Source organism: Poecilia reticulata, linkage group LG9, assembly GCF_000633615.1.
Source record: "Poecilia reticulata strain Guanapo linkage group LG9, Guppy_female_1.0+MT, whole genome shotgun sequence".
Classification (NCBI taxonomy): domain Eukaryota; kingdom Metazoa; phylum Chordata; class Actinopteri; order Cyprinodontiformes; family Poeciliidae; genus Poecilia; species Poecilia reticulata.
Window position 1 is genome coordinate 26,286,562 of NC_024339.1, and position 20,896 is coordinate 26,307,457.

The 20,896-nt window shown below is 40.9% G+C and overlaps 1 protein-coding gene across 5 annotated transcripts in view; it reads right to left on the reverse strand.

Annotated features, from left to right (window-relative positions):
* The window catches only part of rtkna (rhotekin a), a 64,646-nt gene that overhangs the window by 6,239 nt on the left and 37,511 nt on the right, over positions 1–20,896 (reverse strand). For all 5 annotated transcript variants that reach the window (XM_008418946.2, XM_008418947.2, XM_008418948.2 and 2 more), the window contains exons 2-8: positions 4,423–4,684; positions 3,994–4,047; positions 2,249–2,366; positions 1,531–1,755; positions 1,337–1,431; positions 660–766; positions 400–531 (exon numbers count right to left, since the gene is read on the reverse strand). In XM_008418946.2, coding sequence (XP_008417168.1) covers positions 400–531; positions 660–766; positions 1,337–1,431; positions 1,531–1,755; positions 2,249–2,366; positions 3,994–4,047; positions 4,423–4,684 — 993 coding nt within the window. The remainder of the gene's footprint in view (positions 1–399; positions 532–659; positions 767–1,336; positions 1,432–1,530; positions 1,756–2,248; positions 2,367–3,993; positions 4,048–4,422; positions 4,685–20,896) is intronic.

Genomic DNA, 20,896 nt, shown 5'->3' on the forward strand with positions numbered 1-20,896 from the left:
ACCAACTAATCAGGATTTTTTATTAAGTGAAGAGACAACTATAGTGGATATTTTACAACGTTCTAAATCCTTCTAAGCTCAGACTCTGAGAAACAGTCAGCTTGACCGCTTGACAGCTCAGCCGGGGCAGATAAGGGCTTCTTGCTCGAGGGAACACCAGTTACCAAATAAACAGCTACCTTCTTATTTATATTTAAGTACCAGGCTCTCCCGGTTGGGTTGGGATGTACTTGACAGGAGTCCAAAAACTTTACCGTCAATTCTGCTTGCGCCTTAGGTGTTGTGAAATAAAAACAAATAAAAATAAAGCTGTGGGTTCTGTGAGGTTGAATGTCGAACCTGTTATGTTCTCTCTTTTTAGATGTTCATAGCAAGCTCCTAAGCTGCTCATTAGCTCACCTTGTTGATGCCGATGGTCAGAGCAGGCTCCACATTGGCGTCCACATCCTCCTGTCGCTGGTAGCAGAAAAGGCTTGTTGCTTTTAGAACGGCGTAGACTTTTGTCCATGTCTTGGGATCACCTCCACACTGCTGCAAACACGAAGAGGGGCGGCGAGTTGAGCCAGAGACGAAGGGAGAAAAACGAAGGGAAAGCAAACAGAACCCTCTAAAGACGAGCTCAAATCAGTGTGCAAGCACAAACTACTGGCCCAACTTGCCTTAACTTTCAACCATCCAGCCATCATCTGCCGGGTCATGCAGTGCGGCTGAGCTGCGAGGCGGCAACACATGCTGCCGTAGAGAGGCAGCCAGTAGGAGCATTCCTCTGGAGGACAAGAGCATAAAGAATCAAAGTTAATCGCAATATTTTTCGACACTGCTTTCAAGCTTCGCATGCAAACAACTCAAATTTATTTGCATGCGCATAAAGAGGCGCTCTTCCAAGGCCCCACCCATGCATTAGCGCACAGAGAGAAGCACTTGGGATTAAAAGACAGGCAGCTGCTGAGGCTGCACATGAAATGCAGCTATGAAACTTTACAACGCGCTGAGGGGACCAATGAATAAAATACAAGAGCCAACGTCTGTCTCTGGGTCTGGGCCCTTGTTAGGCTCCATCATTTCAGTTTTACACAGCAGTAACCCCCCCAAGCCCACCACCCTCTTCCCCACTTGCAGAACTTTTATTTACAGCGACCTCATTGATGGTCACATGTCAGAAATCAACGCGGAGGAGCAGGTGGAGGAGGCACGCGGCGGTTAACGGAAAATGACGAGAGCGTGAGCAGGAGACAGGAGACGCAGACGAGTGGCAGCAGGACAAAGAGCAGACAGATGGCCGATATGGCGGCGGGAGAGCCGGCGAGGGCGCAGATTGATGGAGGCTGCCACTCACCGTTGCCTGAAATAGTGAGGTCATGCGTGCGAAAGCTGTCCTGGACGTGTGACAGCGACAGGGTGGTGTGAGCTAAGAGGTGGTACTTCGGGCCCCTGTCGACAACCAACAAAAGACGGACAAAACAGCATTTTTATATTATGTCGTACAAAACAATGAGAGAAAAGCATGCAAGAAGCGTAACCCGAACTCACGGCACAGAGGGAACCGGCAGCAGGAGAGGAGCTGCCCCTCCGTTACTAACGGGACTGCAAGCTCCAGGCTCCATCGCCGCTCTGAGCTTCTTTCCCGCTGACCGGCCCAGCGAGGAGCTCAACTTGCTGGCCAGTTTTCTGGGCGTGCTTCCGGCAGAGTAGTCGTCCTCTGAGCAGCAGCTATACAGCTCAACTCGGAGCTCAAAGCCAGGGCTGGCTTCACTGCTGCACAAGGACACAACCGTACAGTCTGTCACGTGTACCGTGTGAAAATGAACACAGTTGCTAGCAATGCAAGTGCCATGTACAGCGTGTTTCTGAATGCATCATGTCCCTTAAGCTTATTCACATTTTGTGACAATTTAACCACCACCTATAACATTACCCAATCTAAAGTAGTTTTGTGTAATAGACTGCTATATATATAGGGCAATATATTTGCCCTACATATATTTATGACAAAATATTGTATTTTTGTACAAATATTGCAAATATTTTGCAACAAAATACTCCTACATACTTTGCAGCAATATTTTTGCTTCAATCGCAGCTGCAAGTCTTTCAAGATGAATGTCTGTTTTAAGTGCTGCCTGCTCTTTCCAAAATACTGCGTTTTTTGAATTCTACATTTTACAAAAATTTGTACACGCTGAGCGCTCGAGCCACGGACTGATACACTGATAGAGTGTCGTAAACACAGAACGGACAGATAGCTTACAAGACGATGGTGTTGTCAAAGCAGATATCTGTGAGCGTCCGGTCCACTATCACCATGTCCGTGTCGAAGATCTCTCCTCCCAGCTGCAGCAGGCAGAACACGGCACATCGATGGAGCTCTGCGCGACGGGACAGAGGAGAGGGAGAAATGTGAGAAACCATATTCGCACATTCACAAAGCTTCAACTCATTTGCAACTTTTCACTCGACTCACTCCAGCTTCAACCTCTCCCTTCACGTTTTTGCGAGAGAAAGAATCGGAGGAAAGCGTTGATGTCGGACGTTTTTGCTGTAGACGGGGCACTTAACCTGAACAGGCGAAGCGTGACAGAGAACTCGACGCTCCTGGAGGTCTAACAAACTCCTCTGTTGTTAGTCTCAGTTCAGCAACCGTGCCTGTCAATAGGCAAACAGGACCACTAACAGGCACATTGTTGAACGTAAAGCAACACATTTTTGCTGTCACTGCGGCTAAAAGCCACTCTGGGCGTATGTAGTGTCATATTGAGACGCCTTCGACCTTTTCATGTTTTCTTACTTTTTTTCCACAAACTTCATTGTGTTTTCTTCAGATTTTTTTTGTTTTTGTGAAGCACCAACACAAAGTGGTGCATGACTGCAAAGTAGAAAGAAAATGACGATCACTTTCAGAATGTTGTGCTCATAAAAATCCAAAAGTATTGCTTCATGAAGCCTTCGTAATATCCAGAAGCTGATGTCTTTCCCCATCCTTCTTTGCAAAATAATTTTAAAAAATCAATTAAATTGATGCTTGATCAGAATGGACGATCAATTTTGAAATCGACAGGGTTTAATCTACACTATTCCTTTGTAGATATGGCTGTATAGGGTTGCTGCCCTGCTGGACAGACTCAAGTCTTTTGCAGCCTCAAATAGGTTTTCTGCGGACAATTGGTTTCACGTCGTTTTAGTTTGGGGGATCAGCGTGAACGGGCATGAATGCAATAGGATCCCCCATTTTCAGATTTTTACCAGTTAAGCTCCTATGAATAAAACTGTAATATGCTGAGAACACTCTTTTCTTAACTCGTTTCATTTGTATGCGAAGGTCATTCACATTAATTCCATATTAGCTGTCAGGGGAATAACTGAGCACTAAAAAATATTATAATGACTGCACAGGAGTTAACCCAAATTAGCTTTATCCAGTTGGTGAGATGGAAAATAGGCAATTTAAGCATAACAGTCATTAGATTTGCTGTGTGTCAGTGAATTTTAAATGAAACAAAAATGCAACTGATCCATAACAGCTTCCTTCCACTGCAGTATTGTCAGCCCTGCTAATACAGACTCTGTTCAGTCGGTGCACGTCCAGACTTCTCAGAGCCAAAAGTCAAAGCCAGCAAGTCTGAACTGTTGGCTCACTGAGATCTTTGCGAAAGCTGCAAAAGATTGTAAAAGATCAGCTCCAGGAACTAACACAGACAAAAAAAAAATAAAAAAATTCCAGTCTTCATGGTCTGTCTGTACTCCTTGGTGAAAATCCTGGGTTAAATCTTAAGTTGGCATCCAAGGTTTCTCCAGAGAAGGAGGGAAAAAAAGTTGATTTTGTTCTTGAGTCACGAGAAGCAGCATACAAAATCCAGCAACAGATAACTTCTCTCCAACATGCATCTTTAATAAATCCTACAGACGTAAATCTTTCACAGACCAACTGAAAAAATTCCTTCACACACACATACATACACACATGCACGCACGCACGCACACAAGGTGACTCCTCACCTCCTTTGTTCTTGAAGTACTCCGTGTCTTTCCACATAAGAGGGATCCGAAGATCTGGAATAGCAACAGACGGCGGATTAGACCACAAAAATGTTAATCACCTCCCCTGTCCAGCTGACAAGTGTGTGTGTGTGTGTGTGTTTCTGTCCACGTGTCTATGCAGCTTTCAGTCACTGTCAGAGCTTCACAGACAATAGATTTGCAGTTTGCTCTACAGCTGCAGAACAGATGTACACAAGCCACAAAAAACACACGCTGCTAGTTTACCATTTTATCAACGTTCGCTTTTTCCACTACTGTGAAGGTGCAAAACCGGATCAAATTTGTAATGGTTTTCTCATGTAGTTTTGCTCCCTGAATTCCCAATTTATCAGTGGAACTTAATTTTATTTTTATTTAATTTTACTTTCATTTTTTTTTTTTACATGCCTGAGATTGCCACTTTCCCTTTGCAGGGAAGTCTATCGTCCATCGGGCCGGCATCCGAGGACCTGCGTGGGACATTCTGCATGACCTGAGCTTCCTTCATCCTCTGCAGCTCCGACATGTAGGCCATGATGCGAGTGCTGCACGTCTGCAGGCTCTTTGCTGCCTCCAAGGCCTGGTCTCGCTGTGAGCAAGCAGCCAGCAACTTGCAGGCTCCATCTCGCATCCGGATCTCATGGTCAATCTTCTTCTGAATGTCGCTGTCCTGCAAAGGCAACCGGGGAGGTGGAAAGGGGGAAAACATTGTGAGAAAAAGAGAACTTATTTAGAAATATGGCGAGTATTTTCCTGACACTCAACTTTCTCCTTCAACCCTTAAATAGACAGCTTCTTCCTCAATGACCTGTTGTGGCTCACTCTCCTTGAGGAGAATGTTTACGAAGTTCAGCTGGAAAACTATCAAATCTACAGCATGACCATAATTGTGTTGGTCATGCTGATTAAAATAAATTCATTTGATTTTCAGTACTATTCTGAATTCCTGAACCTGAACTTTAGGTTTCCATTAACTTTAAGCCACCATAAATAACACTGGCCAGAAATAAACACTTGAAATATATTCATTCGTGCACACTGAATAACATGTGAATTTTACATTCGGAACTGATTCACTGAAACTTTTCAGCGACATTTTAAACTTGTTGAGGTGAATCTGTGTGCAGGCAGGCATTGGCTGACACTTTCACAAACCCAGTCAGCAGCATACAAATCTTCCTCAATCCCCAAAATGATTTGACTCTGGTGACGCTGACCCGGGATTTGAACGACCCCATAAGCCCCCCAGTTCTCTCTGTCAGCAGCAAAATGGACACACGGTGTGCATGAACTTGAACATAAGCTTAAGACAGAGAGACGCATGAAGTCAGTGAGAAGCAAAGAAGAAAGTCGAGAGAGGAGGACGGGGGATCAAACAAAGGCAGAGCAGAAGAAATTATTTTATGACCTTAAATGATTTTTTTTTTTTGTTTTTTTTTTTAAGACCGAAAACCTGATTTTATTTCACTCTGAGAACTACTGAATACTGAAGTGGCTTTTGACCGACGGAGCATGTGTGTGTGTCCTCTCCAGTGACGCGTTAACAAGTGCACGCTCTACATGCTAATAAATCTTCTCTGGTGTAAGATCACGCTCGCTTCCGATCCTCCTCCTCCTCACCCACATTTCCCATTTATCATCCCCTTCTCCCTCTCACTAATTCATATGAATTTTTTAATTCATTTCACTTAAATATTAAATGTTCGCTGCCCGTTTCCTTCAGCCTCGACTCAAATCTGTTCCTCTTCACCGTCCTCAGTCGGCTTTTCTCTCTTCGTCTCCACACTTTATTTTTCATCTCCATCCATCTTGCCCTGAGCCGAGACCCGGCAGGAGAATAATGGAGGCTGCTCGTTATTAGGGCCCAAATTTGGGTGCTTGGATGTCTCTCTGTACAAAAATGATGTTTTATGAAAATCTGCAATGAGCGTTAGTTTTCTGGGTGGGGGAGTCGAGTGCTCCTTGAGATGTGACAAAAAATTTTCTGTGTGGTGGGGAAAGCAGCTGTAAATCCCACATGAGTCAAATCTTGATGTTTGCCAGCTAAACCAGTGCAAATGAATGAATCGTTTTGAAATATTGCAATATATGCATAACAGCAACACTAATAGGATGTTATATTTAAGGAACAGACAAAAGGTTTATTGTGAAAACTAAAAAGTTTGCCTCCACACTTCACATGCATAGTATAATTAAGAAAATTAGCATGACCAGATTTTTTTAAAAAGCACTGTAAGGGTGCTAAAGTAATGCAAATGTGGGCTTAATGAAAAGTCTGTTTAATACCAGCTTAAATGTTATTTTCAAAAGATACTTTTAATCCGACAAACAGGCCTCAACTGAGTGCATATTCTGATTTATTGATTTTCACTGTAAAAAATTTCAGCAAGCATGAGTTGGCATTAACTACTGGGGTTAATATGGTTAAAATGATCAAAAGCCCACCAAACAAGTGATGATGAATCTTTGTTTTCATTCATCCAGTGTATTGATGAATATTTGTTCTTTTTAAAATTGAGGCACTAAATTGGAATGTAACCAAGTCAAAAGTAAACTTTATCGAAACTATGATTTATGAATTAAAACTAAAACCAGGAACACTAACCAGAGCTAGTGTCCATATTAAGGCATTTTAAAAGATGGTAAAGGAGTCTTTGACAAAAAAATAATAATAATAAAAAAAAAACACCTGTCTCTGTTCTTGGTATGCTTGTTTATTTTTTTGGGGTTAATTACATCTAAAGTTTGTAACATTGTTTGGCGTAGCTTTTTTTTTTTTTAAAGATTGCTATCACACTGTTTCTTATCTTGCTATATAAGCTGCTGTTCTGAAAAATTTGTTAAATGGGTCAACATGTGATAACATTAAAGATTTTGTGAAACATTAAGTCTTGTCATTTCTTTGATGCATGTGTGTTGCTTCTGCCCCTTCTCCTCTGTTCTGAATAGTTTGTGATAAATGGTGTGAAATTTACAGGTTTCAGTTGTGTCCTGATTGGGTTTGTTACTTTTCTGGGAAGTTCCTGTCTCTTCTCAAGTTTTCGTATTGAAGTATTAGCTTACTGTCTGGGAATAAAGTTTCATGTCTCTATGAGTTTTCCAAAGTGGTCACATAATTGTTAACTAATTTAATCAGAAATGAGCAGCGTCCCAAATTTACCTTTGAGTTTCAAGCATCCAGCATCGTGAGGCATGTGAAACATCTGGACAGCTTGAAATTAAATGATGCTAGCTTTAGCCTACTTCAAACTGCTAAGCAGTCAAACATCATCAATGGGAACAAGAAATAGGTTTATTAAAAATTGTAACTGTACTTAAAGTATATGTTTACAAACAAAACGGATGGATTCTGCAGCATCTGGAGTTCAACTGGTGATTGGGTTAAGGATGACATAATCACAGTATTTTTATAGGCCTTGTAATACTAATGCAATGTAACGTTTTATTTAATACTACAATATAACTTTCCAGTCTTCAAGCTACATGTCATTGATTTTTGTTAATGCAGTATTGGACATTAACTGAATATGAGTAAATGCCTGTACATAAACGACTTGGATCGTAACTGGGGATCAATAATCACAATCGGGATATCCCTTCCTGTAATTCCAGTAAAAAAAAGAAAAACACACTAGATCAGACATAGAGAGCTTGGAAAACCGTGAAATATTCAAATGTCTTTGCTGGGCTCTCGTACCTCAAACTAAACTAAATGCATCACTGAAACTAGGCCTGACAAGGGACTATTGAAGAATGCCTACATGTGTGTGTGCACACACGCCTTGTAAAGAAGCTGTCATCAGAGCCCCGTCGAGCACAGCGGGCCTTAGAGTGACCTGCTGGGAAGATGGTTTGTATTTTTAGAAGCTAAATTAACAGGCTTCTCCTTCTGGGCATCTCAGAATAGAGACGCAGCAGCCTCAATCTGCCTATAATCCACACATCCCCCTGTTTGTAGGGTTAAGATGGTAAAACAAACTGACACATTGAAGCAAGCAGCAAATGTGACCTTTTACACATGCTCACAGGCCTAGGTGAACACTGGCACTCGCGCACACACTTTCCCAGTATGAGATCGGAGTGGCAGGTGTTAGACCAGCGGACGTAGCCAAATAGAGGCTGACTGCCTGCGATGTTAGCAGAGAAGACAGCAGAAAGATCGGAGGGTGGGGTATCAGGCAGTGACATTAAGGGGATGTGATGTTGTCAGAGAAAACAAGCAGGAGATAAGAGGATGGGGAGCACAGTGGAGGGAGAGATTAGGAAGATAGAAAGAGAGTTCTGGGTTTAGAAAGAGAGAGGAAGGAAAGGTGGGGAAATCAAAACGGTATGTGTGGAGGAAAACATGGAAATCCAGAAAAGCCAAAAATAATTAGATTTTCTGAATCTTAAATACACAAGCTCACACAGTGGTACTCTTTGGGATTTTAGGGTCAAAAAAGCAGATATCAACCTTCTCATTTAAAAATATAACTGTCTAGCGGGGAATTTAATGCAACAGTAGATACCAGATGGTCATGCCTCTGCCGCCTCTCTGTTCCTGTTTGGCTCGGCTGATCCTCGCATGTCACTGGGGGAGGAAATCAGAGATACTACGACGACACAAACAGCCACACAAACAACACCCTTCGGGGCATTTGACGCCACTGCAGATGGTGTTTAATGGTTTGTTTACATTGTGTTGTTCTGCATGGATAGGCTTTCCTGTTCAGATCAGCAACCCTTGACCTCTGACTGCTATCGCTAAGCAGGTCAGACGCCTGCGGACGCACCATGATATCAGCCCTCCAGCTGAGATTTGACACGCAAACGATTCGTAAAAACACGCTAACTCAAAGAGAATGAGAAAAGGAGCAGAAGAAGGTATCAAAAGTTTCTATGCAATAATTTGTGTATGGAAACGAAAAGTGCACTTCAGACATGTTTAGGAGAGTGAAATTTATATTTTACTGCATGCCTGAAAAGTCAGCACATATATTCAGTTTCACTGTCTTAAAAAAATGGAAAATTGAGAGAGAAAAATAAAGATTGAGATTTACAGAATACATTAGAAAGAATCGTTCATTTATTTTTTGCATAGGACCACCATATATTTAAACAAATGCAAAAATATTTTGGGTGAGAAAATAGCAACAAAAAAAGGAGGGTTCAAATTTGTAGGCACTTCTGCCTTACGAGATCAAACCCTCTGATCCAAACGTGACCAGGAACTTTCTGCATGTAGTTGGTGCGTTCTCTCCTTGAACGGGTTCCTTCTGGATACTCCAGCTTCCTCTGACAGACCAAAAATTATGCATGATAGGTTATTTGGTAACTCAAGATTCATACATCGTCTCGTCTCCTCAGCTGCATATATTGTCGCACCTCTGGCCCTCAGAGTATGTGAGGTATATTATTTATAGACACTACTGCAGTAAGTAGTTATTTTATGAAGTTCAGCCAAGCAAAATGTTTCCTCTTACCATGCCACCAAAGAAAATAACTTATTCTCCAGCCACTACACAGTCATGTTACTAACAGGGGTCACACACTGCAGCAGATTTTCTGGTCAAATGCAAAAATGTGAACAAACAGGCTGAGATGCACATAATGAAAGGTACTTCAATAGTCATGCAAATTTTAAACCAATTTTTCAAACAACTATTTTTAAAAAAGCTATTTGACTGCACAAAATATTTCTGGTATTTATTTCAATGCCAGAAATAAGTTAGATTAGCATCAACGTCAGCTGTCAAACTATTGCATTTCTGCACAAACAAAAGAAATGACTTGAAAATTCCTGACCACTCCCAAACATGGGGACTTTACTGACCGAACTGCTGGCTTTCAATTAGCCAGCCACAACTATGTGCCTCGCCTCTCTCCACCCTCTTCCGTTACTTTCCCTTGTACTTACTCTGTTCCTCTTCTGCACCCAGGGTTGCACTTAGTGACGGAGGGAGAAGTAGAACGTAAAAGAAAAGGTATAAAGGAGAGACTGAAGGTTAAAGTGGGGCTGCACATTCCAGTAGGAACTCGGTGTACCATTTTATATTTTAAAAAAAGTGCGATGCCCCCACATGTGCATTGGTTCACACAACGCATAGCCGGCAGTCAGACTACACAACAATCCAAACCCAAACCGCTCCTAAAACAATGATCCCTTTCACCACACAATGTCCCTACAGTGCCTGAGACTCCAGCAGCTGCTGGGAAGTTAGGGCACAGCAACTGTGAAGGCAACTGGTTTGGTACTGATCATGGAAGATGGAGAGGAGGGAGGGAATAGAGGAACCAATGGAGTTCTAGAAATTAGCTTTTACGATAGCAGAGTTGGCTACAAAACAATGGAAGGTTGATCTCAGCCAAGGTATACTTAAGATTTCAAACACACACGAGCAGACAGAGCCCTGCGAGGCAAAAATGCCCTGTGAAGGCCAGCTTGCTGATCTCACTTTTTTTAGGTGATTTATAGCGTTTCAACGGTGAACCTGGCTGCACTTTTAGCCTGAACAAAGTGAACTCTCGCACCTCCCGAGAGCGTATGCATTCAATTACACTCTGACAACGGAGGCTGTTTCAGCTCTGCCTGGACTCAGAACTACTGTACTCGCACATGCGAGTTATGGGGTTGTGATGTGAGGTCGTGTGCGAGTGACTTTACGGCCAGCTGTTCTCTCACAAATTCCCAGTGTGCGTTTTGCCGCAGCCGAGTGCCGGTACGCACCGGGCGGAGTCAGAGCAGGACGTGTTAAAGAGGGAAATAATCTGCCCGTCTCTGTTTACTAAATCATGTTTTATGAGCAAGCACAAGACAGAAGAGCATGGCTGTGAATGCAATAAACTGTACGTCAGTCAATTAGAGCACATTTGCTCCACATGTGCACTTTGAGCTTGCAAGGGCATTTGTTTAGATGGAAGGTGGTCCCGAGGAGAGAAACAGCTGAGTGTATCTCAGGCGATAAAGCAAGTTTGTTAAGAACGGCAATCGAGCACATGGAGCTCAGACTCTTCCAAGAACTGATCACTCCTGCAATTTATTGGCCCAATAAATCTGCACAGCTCTTACGTTCTGTGCACACTCAGCTCAGGTCTGCAGTGTTATGCAGAAGCACACTGGGAGCTGGCATGAGCAGAAGCAGACTGCAGAATAAATTAAAAGGCAACTCAAAAATGATAACAACGACAGTTTGTGTGCACCCATGTGTGCATTAGTGCAACTGACAGATTTATCGTTTTTGTGGGGCTGGGTGGCTTCATTTGGTGGCTTCATGTTTCAAAAGGAAATATTTGCAACTGCTTACAAATGATCAAATCTAAGCTATCACAGGATTCAGTAGACATTTAATAGTTTCATAGCGACATTATTCCTCAACCCTGACAGCAATGTAGGCTAACAGTGGTGTGAATAATTTAAATGGACTGAAATATTTTCCACATAGACAGAACACCTTGTAACAAGTCAGAACATGTACATAAAACTGCATGTTGCATTTTTATCCACATGCCATTTTGTCATTTTTTTTACAGGAATATTAGATGCTTCTTATGCTCATTTTGTGTTATCTCATTCCCTGCAGTTCTCTTTCCAAGCAGTAGGGGTCTCCAGTGAAAAAAAAACACCATTGCACAGAAGTAATGAGGAGAAATAAGCCTCAGGTGCTCAGTGGGGGTAAGGTAGTTTAGCAGATACCGAGTAAACCGATACCCCAGGAGAGGTAACAGCAAAGTATTTTTTTTTTTAATTCAGTCAGATGTTCACTTCATCTAATTGATAGTTTGCACGTGAAAAGCCATAAAATGTCTGTGAGCACTAGTGCAGCCAAGAAAGAAGAAGAAAGTTGTGGTCAAGAGATTTTTTAGTTGCACTCTAGAGAGGCCTCGTTCTAATATACCAAGCTGCAAAAACAATGATCGCACAGCACAAAGTTTTATAAAATACTGCGCAGTTACAGCCGACACTAATAAAGTGCTGCAGTATAGTACCTGCACCTTTACAAACACACATGAACAGCAGCAGGCGAGTTCTGCTTCTCTTTGACTGCAAGTCTAAGGGGTCCAGAGAGAAAAATAATGCTCACTTCAGGCATCATAAAACGGGCTGTAAGTCCTCTCTGATCTGTGAGGCTGAAAAAGAAATCAAATAAAACATGCTTATCCTCAAAACACAAAAGCAAACCATAAAAGGCTTGAACGTAAGAGCAGCTTGCCCCAATCACTTCCCACAAAGCCTGTTTGAAAAAAAAATGTAATGGCATCAATTATGTTCTTTGTGAGAAGTTATTTGTGTTTCACAGCTGGTAAAAAGCTGTACCCATCCTAAGATAAAAAGAGTGAAAAAGAGCAGGGAGCAGAGCTGCTTCCTTCATTTGCCTATTAAACAGAAATTGGGGAACTCTAATGAGAGTGAATTGGCAGAGCTGATGGTTTAAATGTTACAAGTGCCAATAGACGAATTAGTGAACACATGTGCACACTAACACTGTAGCCTTACGAGAGCACTTTACTGGAACAGTAAGTGTGCACAGCCAGTGTCTACTACACAAGCTGATACTGTATTAGTAAGTGAGTGTCTACTACACAAGCTGATACTGTATTAGTAAGTGATTGGCTTTACCCCTGAGCCTAATGTGGAGAACTGAGAGGCGGATTTAGAGGAGGAAGTGGTGTGAAGCAGGTCTTTCTAAGCTCCTGATCAAAGACCGCTGAGATCTATCTTAACAAGAACACAATGTCGGCACATCCCTAAGATCAAGTAAAAGAGGGTTTGATTTATCTACATTTTGAAAATGGCACATTAGGCCAAAAGACGTTGCAGTGACAAACCAAGCTGTGCAAGAATTATCTCTGTGAGGTTGCAGGCTGTTCTTTCCATGAGGAAATACATCAGGTTAGTGTTTGAAGTGAGGTGCTAGTCTGTGAGCGGAAGCCGACTGTGTCGCTTATTGACTCTGCTTATATATCTGTGAGGGCTCGAGAGGGATGTGTGACTCAATTCTCTTCACGCCTGGCAGCTCTCAGGACCCAACACCTCCACTAAACATGGAAAAGGAAAGCATAAGTAGTGGAAGGTTTTGCCATTTTGGTCATATTTGCAGTCTTACAGAAAGAATACTGAGTGTTTTCTTTCAGTTTAATCATGGCAACAGACAGGTAAAGATAAAAAAAACATATTTGAGGATTTCAGGATTTTTGGTGCATTTGGGGAATTTAATAATAAGCCATATTATGTCAAGCTGACAACAATCTTTAGAGTGAATGCTGTTATTATGAAAAGTTGACTTGAAAATATCTACTTCCAGTCACAGTAAGGTGGTTAAAATTAAGTCAGGGACAGAGGTAAGAAGCTAGTTAAAAAGAAACACGCTGAGACATGTCAGTGTTTCTCTTAGGCTGCACATAATCAAGCCTAAGAAATACACAACCTTCCTGTTCTTAGACTTCAGCGGATAACAGGAAGGCTGAATGGAGAGTGGAAAAGTTGCTCATGGAGCTGAGGATAAAAAAAAAAGCTGACATTTAATGTTGCTACGATTATCATATTCAGTGATAATATCCTAAAACACTTGCAAGAATTGCCGCTATTTAAAAAAAAACCCATCAAACTATTTGCAATAAAACTAATTAACTGAGAAAAAGAAAAGCACTTTCTGGTTGTAAAAAAAAACCTCAGTAGGGCATCGATGAAAGGAATGTCTTTGTCCTGGGAGGATGAGGACAAATGGCCGTAGAGAAACAACTGAAAACACAAAAGGGATAACATAGAGGGCAAAAGGTCACAGTGCCAAAACTTCCTGACAGAAGAAGGCTTCCCTGCTGGGTGCTGTACTCCTAACCTTCTTTTCACTCTCACAGGGTAAAGGGTGACAAGTTATTTCCTGACAGCAACCTTCTCCAAACTCTTTGTTTATAGCACACAGCGACATTTGTCTAAAACTCTCATTAGTTGACTTATTATGTGAATCAGTGCACCAGACGCTCCTCCTTCTCTCTGCCACACATGCATGCAGACTGCTTGTCTCAATAATCCAAGGCTTTCCCTCCACAATCAGGATGAGAATATCTGGACTAATAAGCTCAACCAGGATTTAAACCTGCCAAATTGTCCGCCTTGTTGTTTTTCTTACTTCTCCTCTCTTTGCACAATGGAGACAAGCTGTTAAGTGGAAAGCGGGATGTACGAATATATATAAAAAATGCAACTGAAATGAAATACTGGTCTTGCATTATCGCAAAGTCTCTCGAAACATATTGAGAGAGAGCATTGTGCTGCTTTTTTTCTAAAGAAACAGAGTCAATGCACACTTTGCAATGGAGATGCACTCAGAAAAAAAGCTATCGACTGGAACTGGTCAATTTCCAGATAGATCTATTAGAAACTCAATCTGCTGTCTTCTTCTGGTTAGTGAAGGCACTATGTCCAAGCTCTACCACAACACAACAGCCCTGCCCAAAGCTGTTACTGAAAGCGTAGACTCAAAGTTGGCCATTTCCAGTATGTAAGGTCCGAGGGAAGAGAGAAACGTACAACCCTGTTTTAAGATAAATGTATTTTCGATGCCGAACCTGCAGTTCAGTGAGTGTCCAAGAAAGCAAGAGTTTCAGCAGATAACAGGAAGGCTAAACAAAATACTGAGAACCAGTTATCCTATTGAGCTTTCAGTCTGCTATCTGTTGTCTAACATATTGGATTTGGAAATACTTAAAGAGTGTTTGAAACTAAAATCACAGTAAGAGACTGTAGTTTTATTAATGTTAGCTGCGCTAATGAATTACATTAAGCTAGTAAACAGCTTAAAATGTATACCTAGCAGTCATTTTATTTTTACACTTAATTTTAGCTCACAAATAGAAATTTGATTCAACCAAAATTGATATCTAAGGTCGAAGCTTCTTTTTTTTTTTTTTTTTTTTTTTTTTAAATCTGACACCGGAAATTGGACACTATTTGGTGAATCTTTACTTTGCAGTTCTTGTGATTGGAATTGCTTCCATTTCCCAGAGGCCAGAGAGCACACATCAAGCAGTGGGTTCTGTTCAGACTGCTTTTAACACCCTCTATTATTTATTAGCTTTGCTCTTGCTTTATTTAAACTATGAAGCTGTATTTTATTTTATTCAACCACTGGTGGGACGTTTCTTTGTCACAAAGGCTTAAAAAACTGAAAAAAAGATAAAGATGCTTAAAAGCCAGATGTTTGTATGTGTGTGTGCGTGGGTGTGTGCGTGTGGGGGTGTGTGCGCGTGTGCGTGTGGGGGTTCATTGAACAGCTATCGACCAGCAAAGGCTTTGAGTGAATGCAGTTCATTATAATATTCATGAAGCAGGATTTCAGAGCAGAGAGAGACCGGAACCAGATATCATTAAATTGACCTTCAGTCCTCTGCCTTAACAAAAAGGCTGGTGAATAACACACCGAGCCTTTTAATGTTATCTCTATGCGATTTTTGCTCTTAAATCCTTTCCTTTACTGAATATGAATGAGGGAAACCTTTTGTTCCCAATGCAAACCACTAACCCAAGCACTATGGGAACAATTAAAACAATCCAACCTTAGCATGCGTAATGCTATTCAAATGATCGAACCACTTGACTTTAGTGTTTTCAAGGATTTTTTTTTGTCACTTTATAGTCATAGTAAGGTCAAAAAGTACAGAAAAGGAATATACGACATCATGTGCATCCCCAGAATGTTGCACAACCCCAATCCTTCATCCTCAGGGTGAAAGCACAAAAAGGGGACAGATGAGACATAGCTAGAGGTTGTGCCTGCATATATTTGTGATTCATGAAGGGAGTGACTCCAGTTTTTATGTTGATATACAACACTTACAAGTAACTCCAGGTAAATATGACTCTAAGATGACTCAGAAGCCATTCTGCTGCTTTATATTCTGTCTTTAATGCCAGATTTACGAGCCAGTACCCTGACTTTCAACAACATATGATAGAAAAACAAATGGAGTGAGGCTAATTGTGTGTGACCAGAACTCACCAACTATGATGTGGGGATACTTTGAAATTTTGATTTGAGAGGCTCACTGACATGATGCAGATTCCCAAACAAATTCCTGCATGCTAGTAATATTCTCAGAATCAGCAAAGAGGGAAGCAAAGAGACAGAAAAGGACCAAGGAATCCAGAGTATGATGCAAAAAATACAATAAACATCCCTGAGCTTCAACCTGTAAAAAAACATCTCATACTTAACTAAGCAAATAATAAAGTAAATAATCACAAATCATTTCTGCATATTATTTTTTAAGAACTTTAAGCAAAACACCATTTCCACTGTCTCGACCCCAGTTTGGCCAGTCCCCTCATATAAACTAGATTAAGAACAACGATCAAACCTAATATAGTTGACCTCCTGCTTAATGAAAGTCACATGAATACATTTGCTTGCTGCATACTAGATAGAACAACATAAGTCAGTTTAGGTACAAAAGGTCCTGTAGCAGACAAAAGGTTTGAAAGAAAGTATGAAAAAGCACAGAAGCAAATTGACCAGAATCTCTTTCAGAGTGGTGGAATTCAGTAACTTTGAATACATTTTCACTGACATCAGTACAACAATCTGCTTCCCCTTGTACACCAAAACTATTTAAATTGAGAAAACATATATATTTGAAGATTCTGCAGTGTTTGGCTCTTTGGGTCCTTACGATTGCCAGGGTAAGCATCTGTGGACTGATGTAACCCAAGATTGCCTTGCTGGATTAGAATCTGTGAAGTTTAGAAGTTGCAGTGACCGATGCATTACCTGAGTAGCGTTCTTTCAGTGACACAGGCAGGCCGTCCTGTTCAGTAAGTGAACTGCTATGAAATCAGAGTGTCGCTGCAGAGCAATGCTGGGCTGGGACAGAGCTATAGCACATCACATGTGATAATTACGGTTAGGTCGTAATATGGTTTTAGGGTACATTGCAGTTTCCAAAAATAGCAGAAGTCTATCTCTCAATATTAAGCCGCTGCAAAAGTTATGTAATTTGTGCAAAGATCATTTCAAATGTGTCACATCTAGAGTTACTTATTGGTAACTCATCCGCTGCTGCAATTATTGGGCTGTTGTATTATTATTATTTTGTTCAGCAGCGATGTGTTTAGGTGACTACAGTTACTAGGAAATAAAACTATATGCTAGTATTATTTTAGCAAAGCTTAATGATAATAACAATAATGATATTTTTCAACCCTTGTACATAACAAGAACAAACCACTTACAAGCCCGTGTAACAAATTATTATGAAGACTGTTTTTGTCTCAAAGTGCGGATTAATGACAGATATACTGTATTAATGTCAAAGAGAACATATGTAAGGTGAGATTCACTCAGTCCCAGATTCCACCACTTGGCCTCCACCCTCTGGCCACTTTACAGCACTTACGGTCAGCTCCGGTTACTAATGGCTACTGCATTAGGCCTCCATACATGTGTCCACGCAACTTTGTGTCAGTTCAGCAGGAGAAAGTGGGAAAATGAGTCGGGGAGACAAGACAGCAGATAAGACCAACTGAGATTGAAAATGAAAAAAAACAAAAAAAACAAAAGACAGTCTAATTATTCCCAGCAATTGTGAGTTTCTTCTTATCTGTGCCTTCCAGCAAAACTTTTACAGATTGGCCAGATTGGGCGTTCATATTTACATAAGTACACCTCTGTACACTGATTTGCTCTTTTATCTGCAGAGGGATAACGCACATACAACACAATCATTATTCATATAGAACAGAACAATTTGAATCCTCTGAGTGTTGACGGATTTTATAAGGTGTAAATTAGCAGCCATGGTTTTACATTAGGGCTCACAAGCAGGACGTTTTGAAATTTGCAATAACAATTATGAAAATCCTTCTATTTACCAGTACATTGTCATACAACTGTTTAATCCAGAAGCAGAGGTGTGTGTGTGGTACTCTACGTCATCTACACAGCTGTTTCCAAACCCTGCTATGTTTTTAACATCTGCAACATGCATTTGAGAAAGGGGGGCTGGACGGAAATGGGGGCATAGGATAATATGGATGCAGCAAGAGTAGCATAAAAACTGACAACTATTTCTGACTAGTTGTCAGTAATAAGACACTTGATATTATTGGATCATCTCGACTTATTCTGTGCCATTTCTGTATCTAGAAGTTCACTTTTTCCATTACGATTAAAGCATTTGTAACATTAACCTCAATGCTAATTCTCACTGTGACCAACAGGGACTCTGAAGCATCTGGGTCAGCCTTAGATCCACTGGCATTAAGGGTTAGTTGGGTTTTAACCCAGAAAATGAATAAGTGGGCCATGCAAAGTGAATACAGAGTAAATATTATTGTCTTTGAAAAATCACATATTCCGAATATTCATGTGCTTGGCTCTTAGCCCAGTCAGTCTATAAATATTAGACACACTTATACTTGGCCAAGTTTGTCCCCTGTGCTACAGAGTAAAGGTCAATAAGGTCATTCACTGCTCAGTGTGTGGATTCATAGAAGCTCTCCTTCACTATACATAGACCTATTTACAAACTGATGTGAGAAAACGCTTCTCTCTTTTTTTTTCATCTTTATTTGACGTGGAAATGTTTTTACTAAAAATAAAATACATACGTAAGATAATATGCTAACCCAGAAGGGTCAACAAGATGCAAAAACCACAACACAACAGCAAAAAGCTACAACTGAAGTTATGCTAGCAAGTTTTGTGTTAGCATAGCTTCTGTTGAATTTTGTTGACCTTTCTTGGCCAACATAAAATAACGATGAATACATTACTAATTACAAATTCAAAGAGACTATAAAAATAATTCATTATTTTCAGTTAACAATTAGTTGTTGATTTTTTTTATATAGTATATAAAAATGTTTGAATTGCTAGTGATGCACAGGGAAAGTGGTTGGGGTATTAGTCAAGTTTCAGCTATTTCAATGAACTGAAATAGGGCATACTGTATAGTGCAACAAAAAAGAACAAGACAAATTGCTTCCAGATCTTCTAACTTGCAGCAGCCATAAATTTATCAGACTTGCTTTGGATTTTCTTTCAGCCCTAATCTAATACACTGCTCTGGCTGAAGGTGGATGATTGTTGCAGACGTAGAGAGTGTTTGTGGATGTGTTTGACAGAGCATTAAACTGAATCCCTGCTGTTATTATTATCGATTTTATACTGCCATGTTAGCGTTTCATCATAAAGCCACGAGAGCAAAATGAAGCCTTCGCCCTTTACTGACACCTTCAGAGATTTAGTGCACACATTCATTCTGTTTTTGCTCATATCATCAGCTCAAAAGCAATTCCGCTAAACAAACAGCACCTCATCATTGATTAGCAGCATTGAGGTGAGTAAAATGAGGGAAAACATCAACAGCGGCCATAAAACACACACGTAGCAGGTAGCAGGTATTGGACAGGGAGTCGGAGAGAAACTAGATGAATGGCGCACAGCTCTGCATCTGCTCCCGGAGACAGCCATGATAGATGGACATGGATGGGGTCTGACCATGATCCTCAGCCAGCAGCTCTGCATAAGCTGCTTGTCTGAAAATCTCCTTGTGAGACGGAGCTCTTTCCTCCATCAATCACTCGACATCCTTCTGCTGCACCATAACCTCGTTCTAACTGTTGCTATTTCTCCCGTTTGTTTAATTCACCCCTTTTTTTCATCTACTAAACCAAAGTCATCTTTCTGCTTAATGCTCCACGATATGAGAAAATCTTGCGATGATGATGATGTCAGGTGTGATATATGCCTGTTTTCAATCCGTCACTCTGTGACCTTTTGTGGCTGATCCCATTAGCGTCCGCTGTGAGCATCTGCTGCTGCAACACAATGTCCAACTGGCTAAACATTACATTTACATGAAAAATGCAAGTCCATAAAACTCAGAACACATCATCCAATTATTGCACTCCAAACAGGGTATTGCAACATGAACATTGCACACACTGATATCGATTGAAATAATGGCGGTGGTATAGGCTTTACTGCAAGTGCATGCATGGTGAGGCTAACTGGTCAAACTGGTGTTGGCAGATGAGGCAGAAAGATTTGAATATCACGTTAGCAGTCTGATGCATCAGTCAGACGTTTCGGGTTTTGTGAGAAATTGGCTCAAAATGATCTCTGATAGAAAAATCCTGTAATTTCTGTTTTGCCAGGTTCTCTTAACCAGCCAGCTTTGACTTTTATTGTTGCCAAATTTTGAAAAGTCCCTTGTAATGTTCTAAGTTAGAGAGATTTTACAGAAAAATCTGCATACAGATTGTAACAAAAGGGATAAAATATATCTTCTCTTTGCCTTTGTTGTAGTTTTGCAGTTTAATTTCATATGAGGAGAATTAACATTACATAACATAAGAATTAATTTCATGAGTTTTGCTTCTAAAATAAGAAATAATTTAATACTAAGGTAATAATGCAGTAATAAAGTGTTGCAAAGCAGTGTTGAGTTTGTTTTGTTTATTTTAGGCCAGGATCTAAAAAGAACCAAGGACGAGGGCAATGTGAAAGTTTAAAGCTGCAAGAGAGGAAAGGAGTGTGTGTGAGTCTGAGTTAAGAGATCTATAATACAGCAGGCGGGGAGGCAATATTGAGGAGAAGAGGAGGATAGGTGGCAAATTTTTTTTTTATAATAAGTCTCAGACAGCTTGCTCTGGGGGAAACAAATCTCTCACATTCCTCTACTAAAGCTGCTTTCATGCAGATCAGTGCTTAGATTAATGGGTTGCACTTCACCCCCCAGCGATTCTCAGGTCGAGGATGTTCGACCAATCTCAACATTGGCTGGAGGCTCCTGGGACAATATCAGCAGAGAAAACGGAATGACCTCTACGGCAGAAACACGGCAGCAAAGGACAAGAGGAAAAGAAACACTGTGATTGCAGATGTGAATAAAGGTCGAAGGGTGG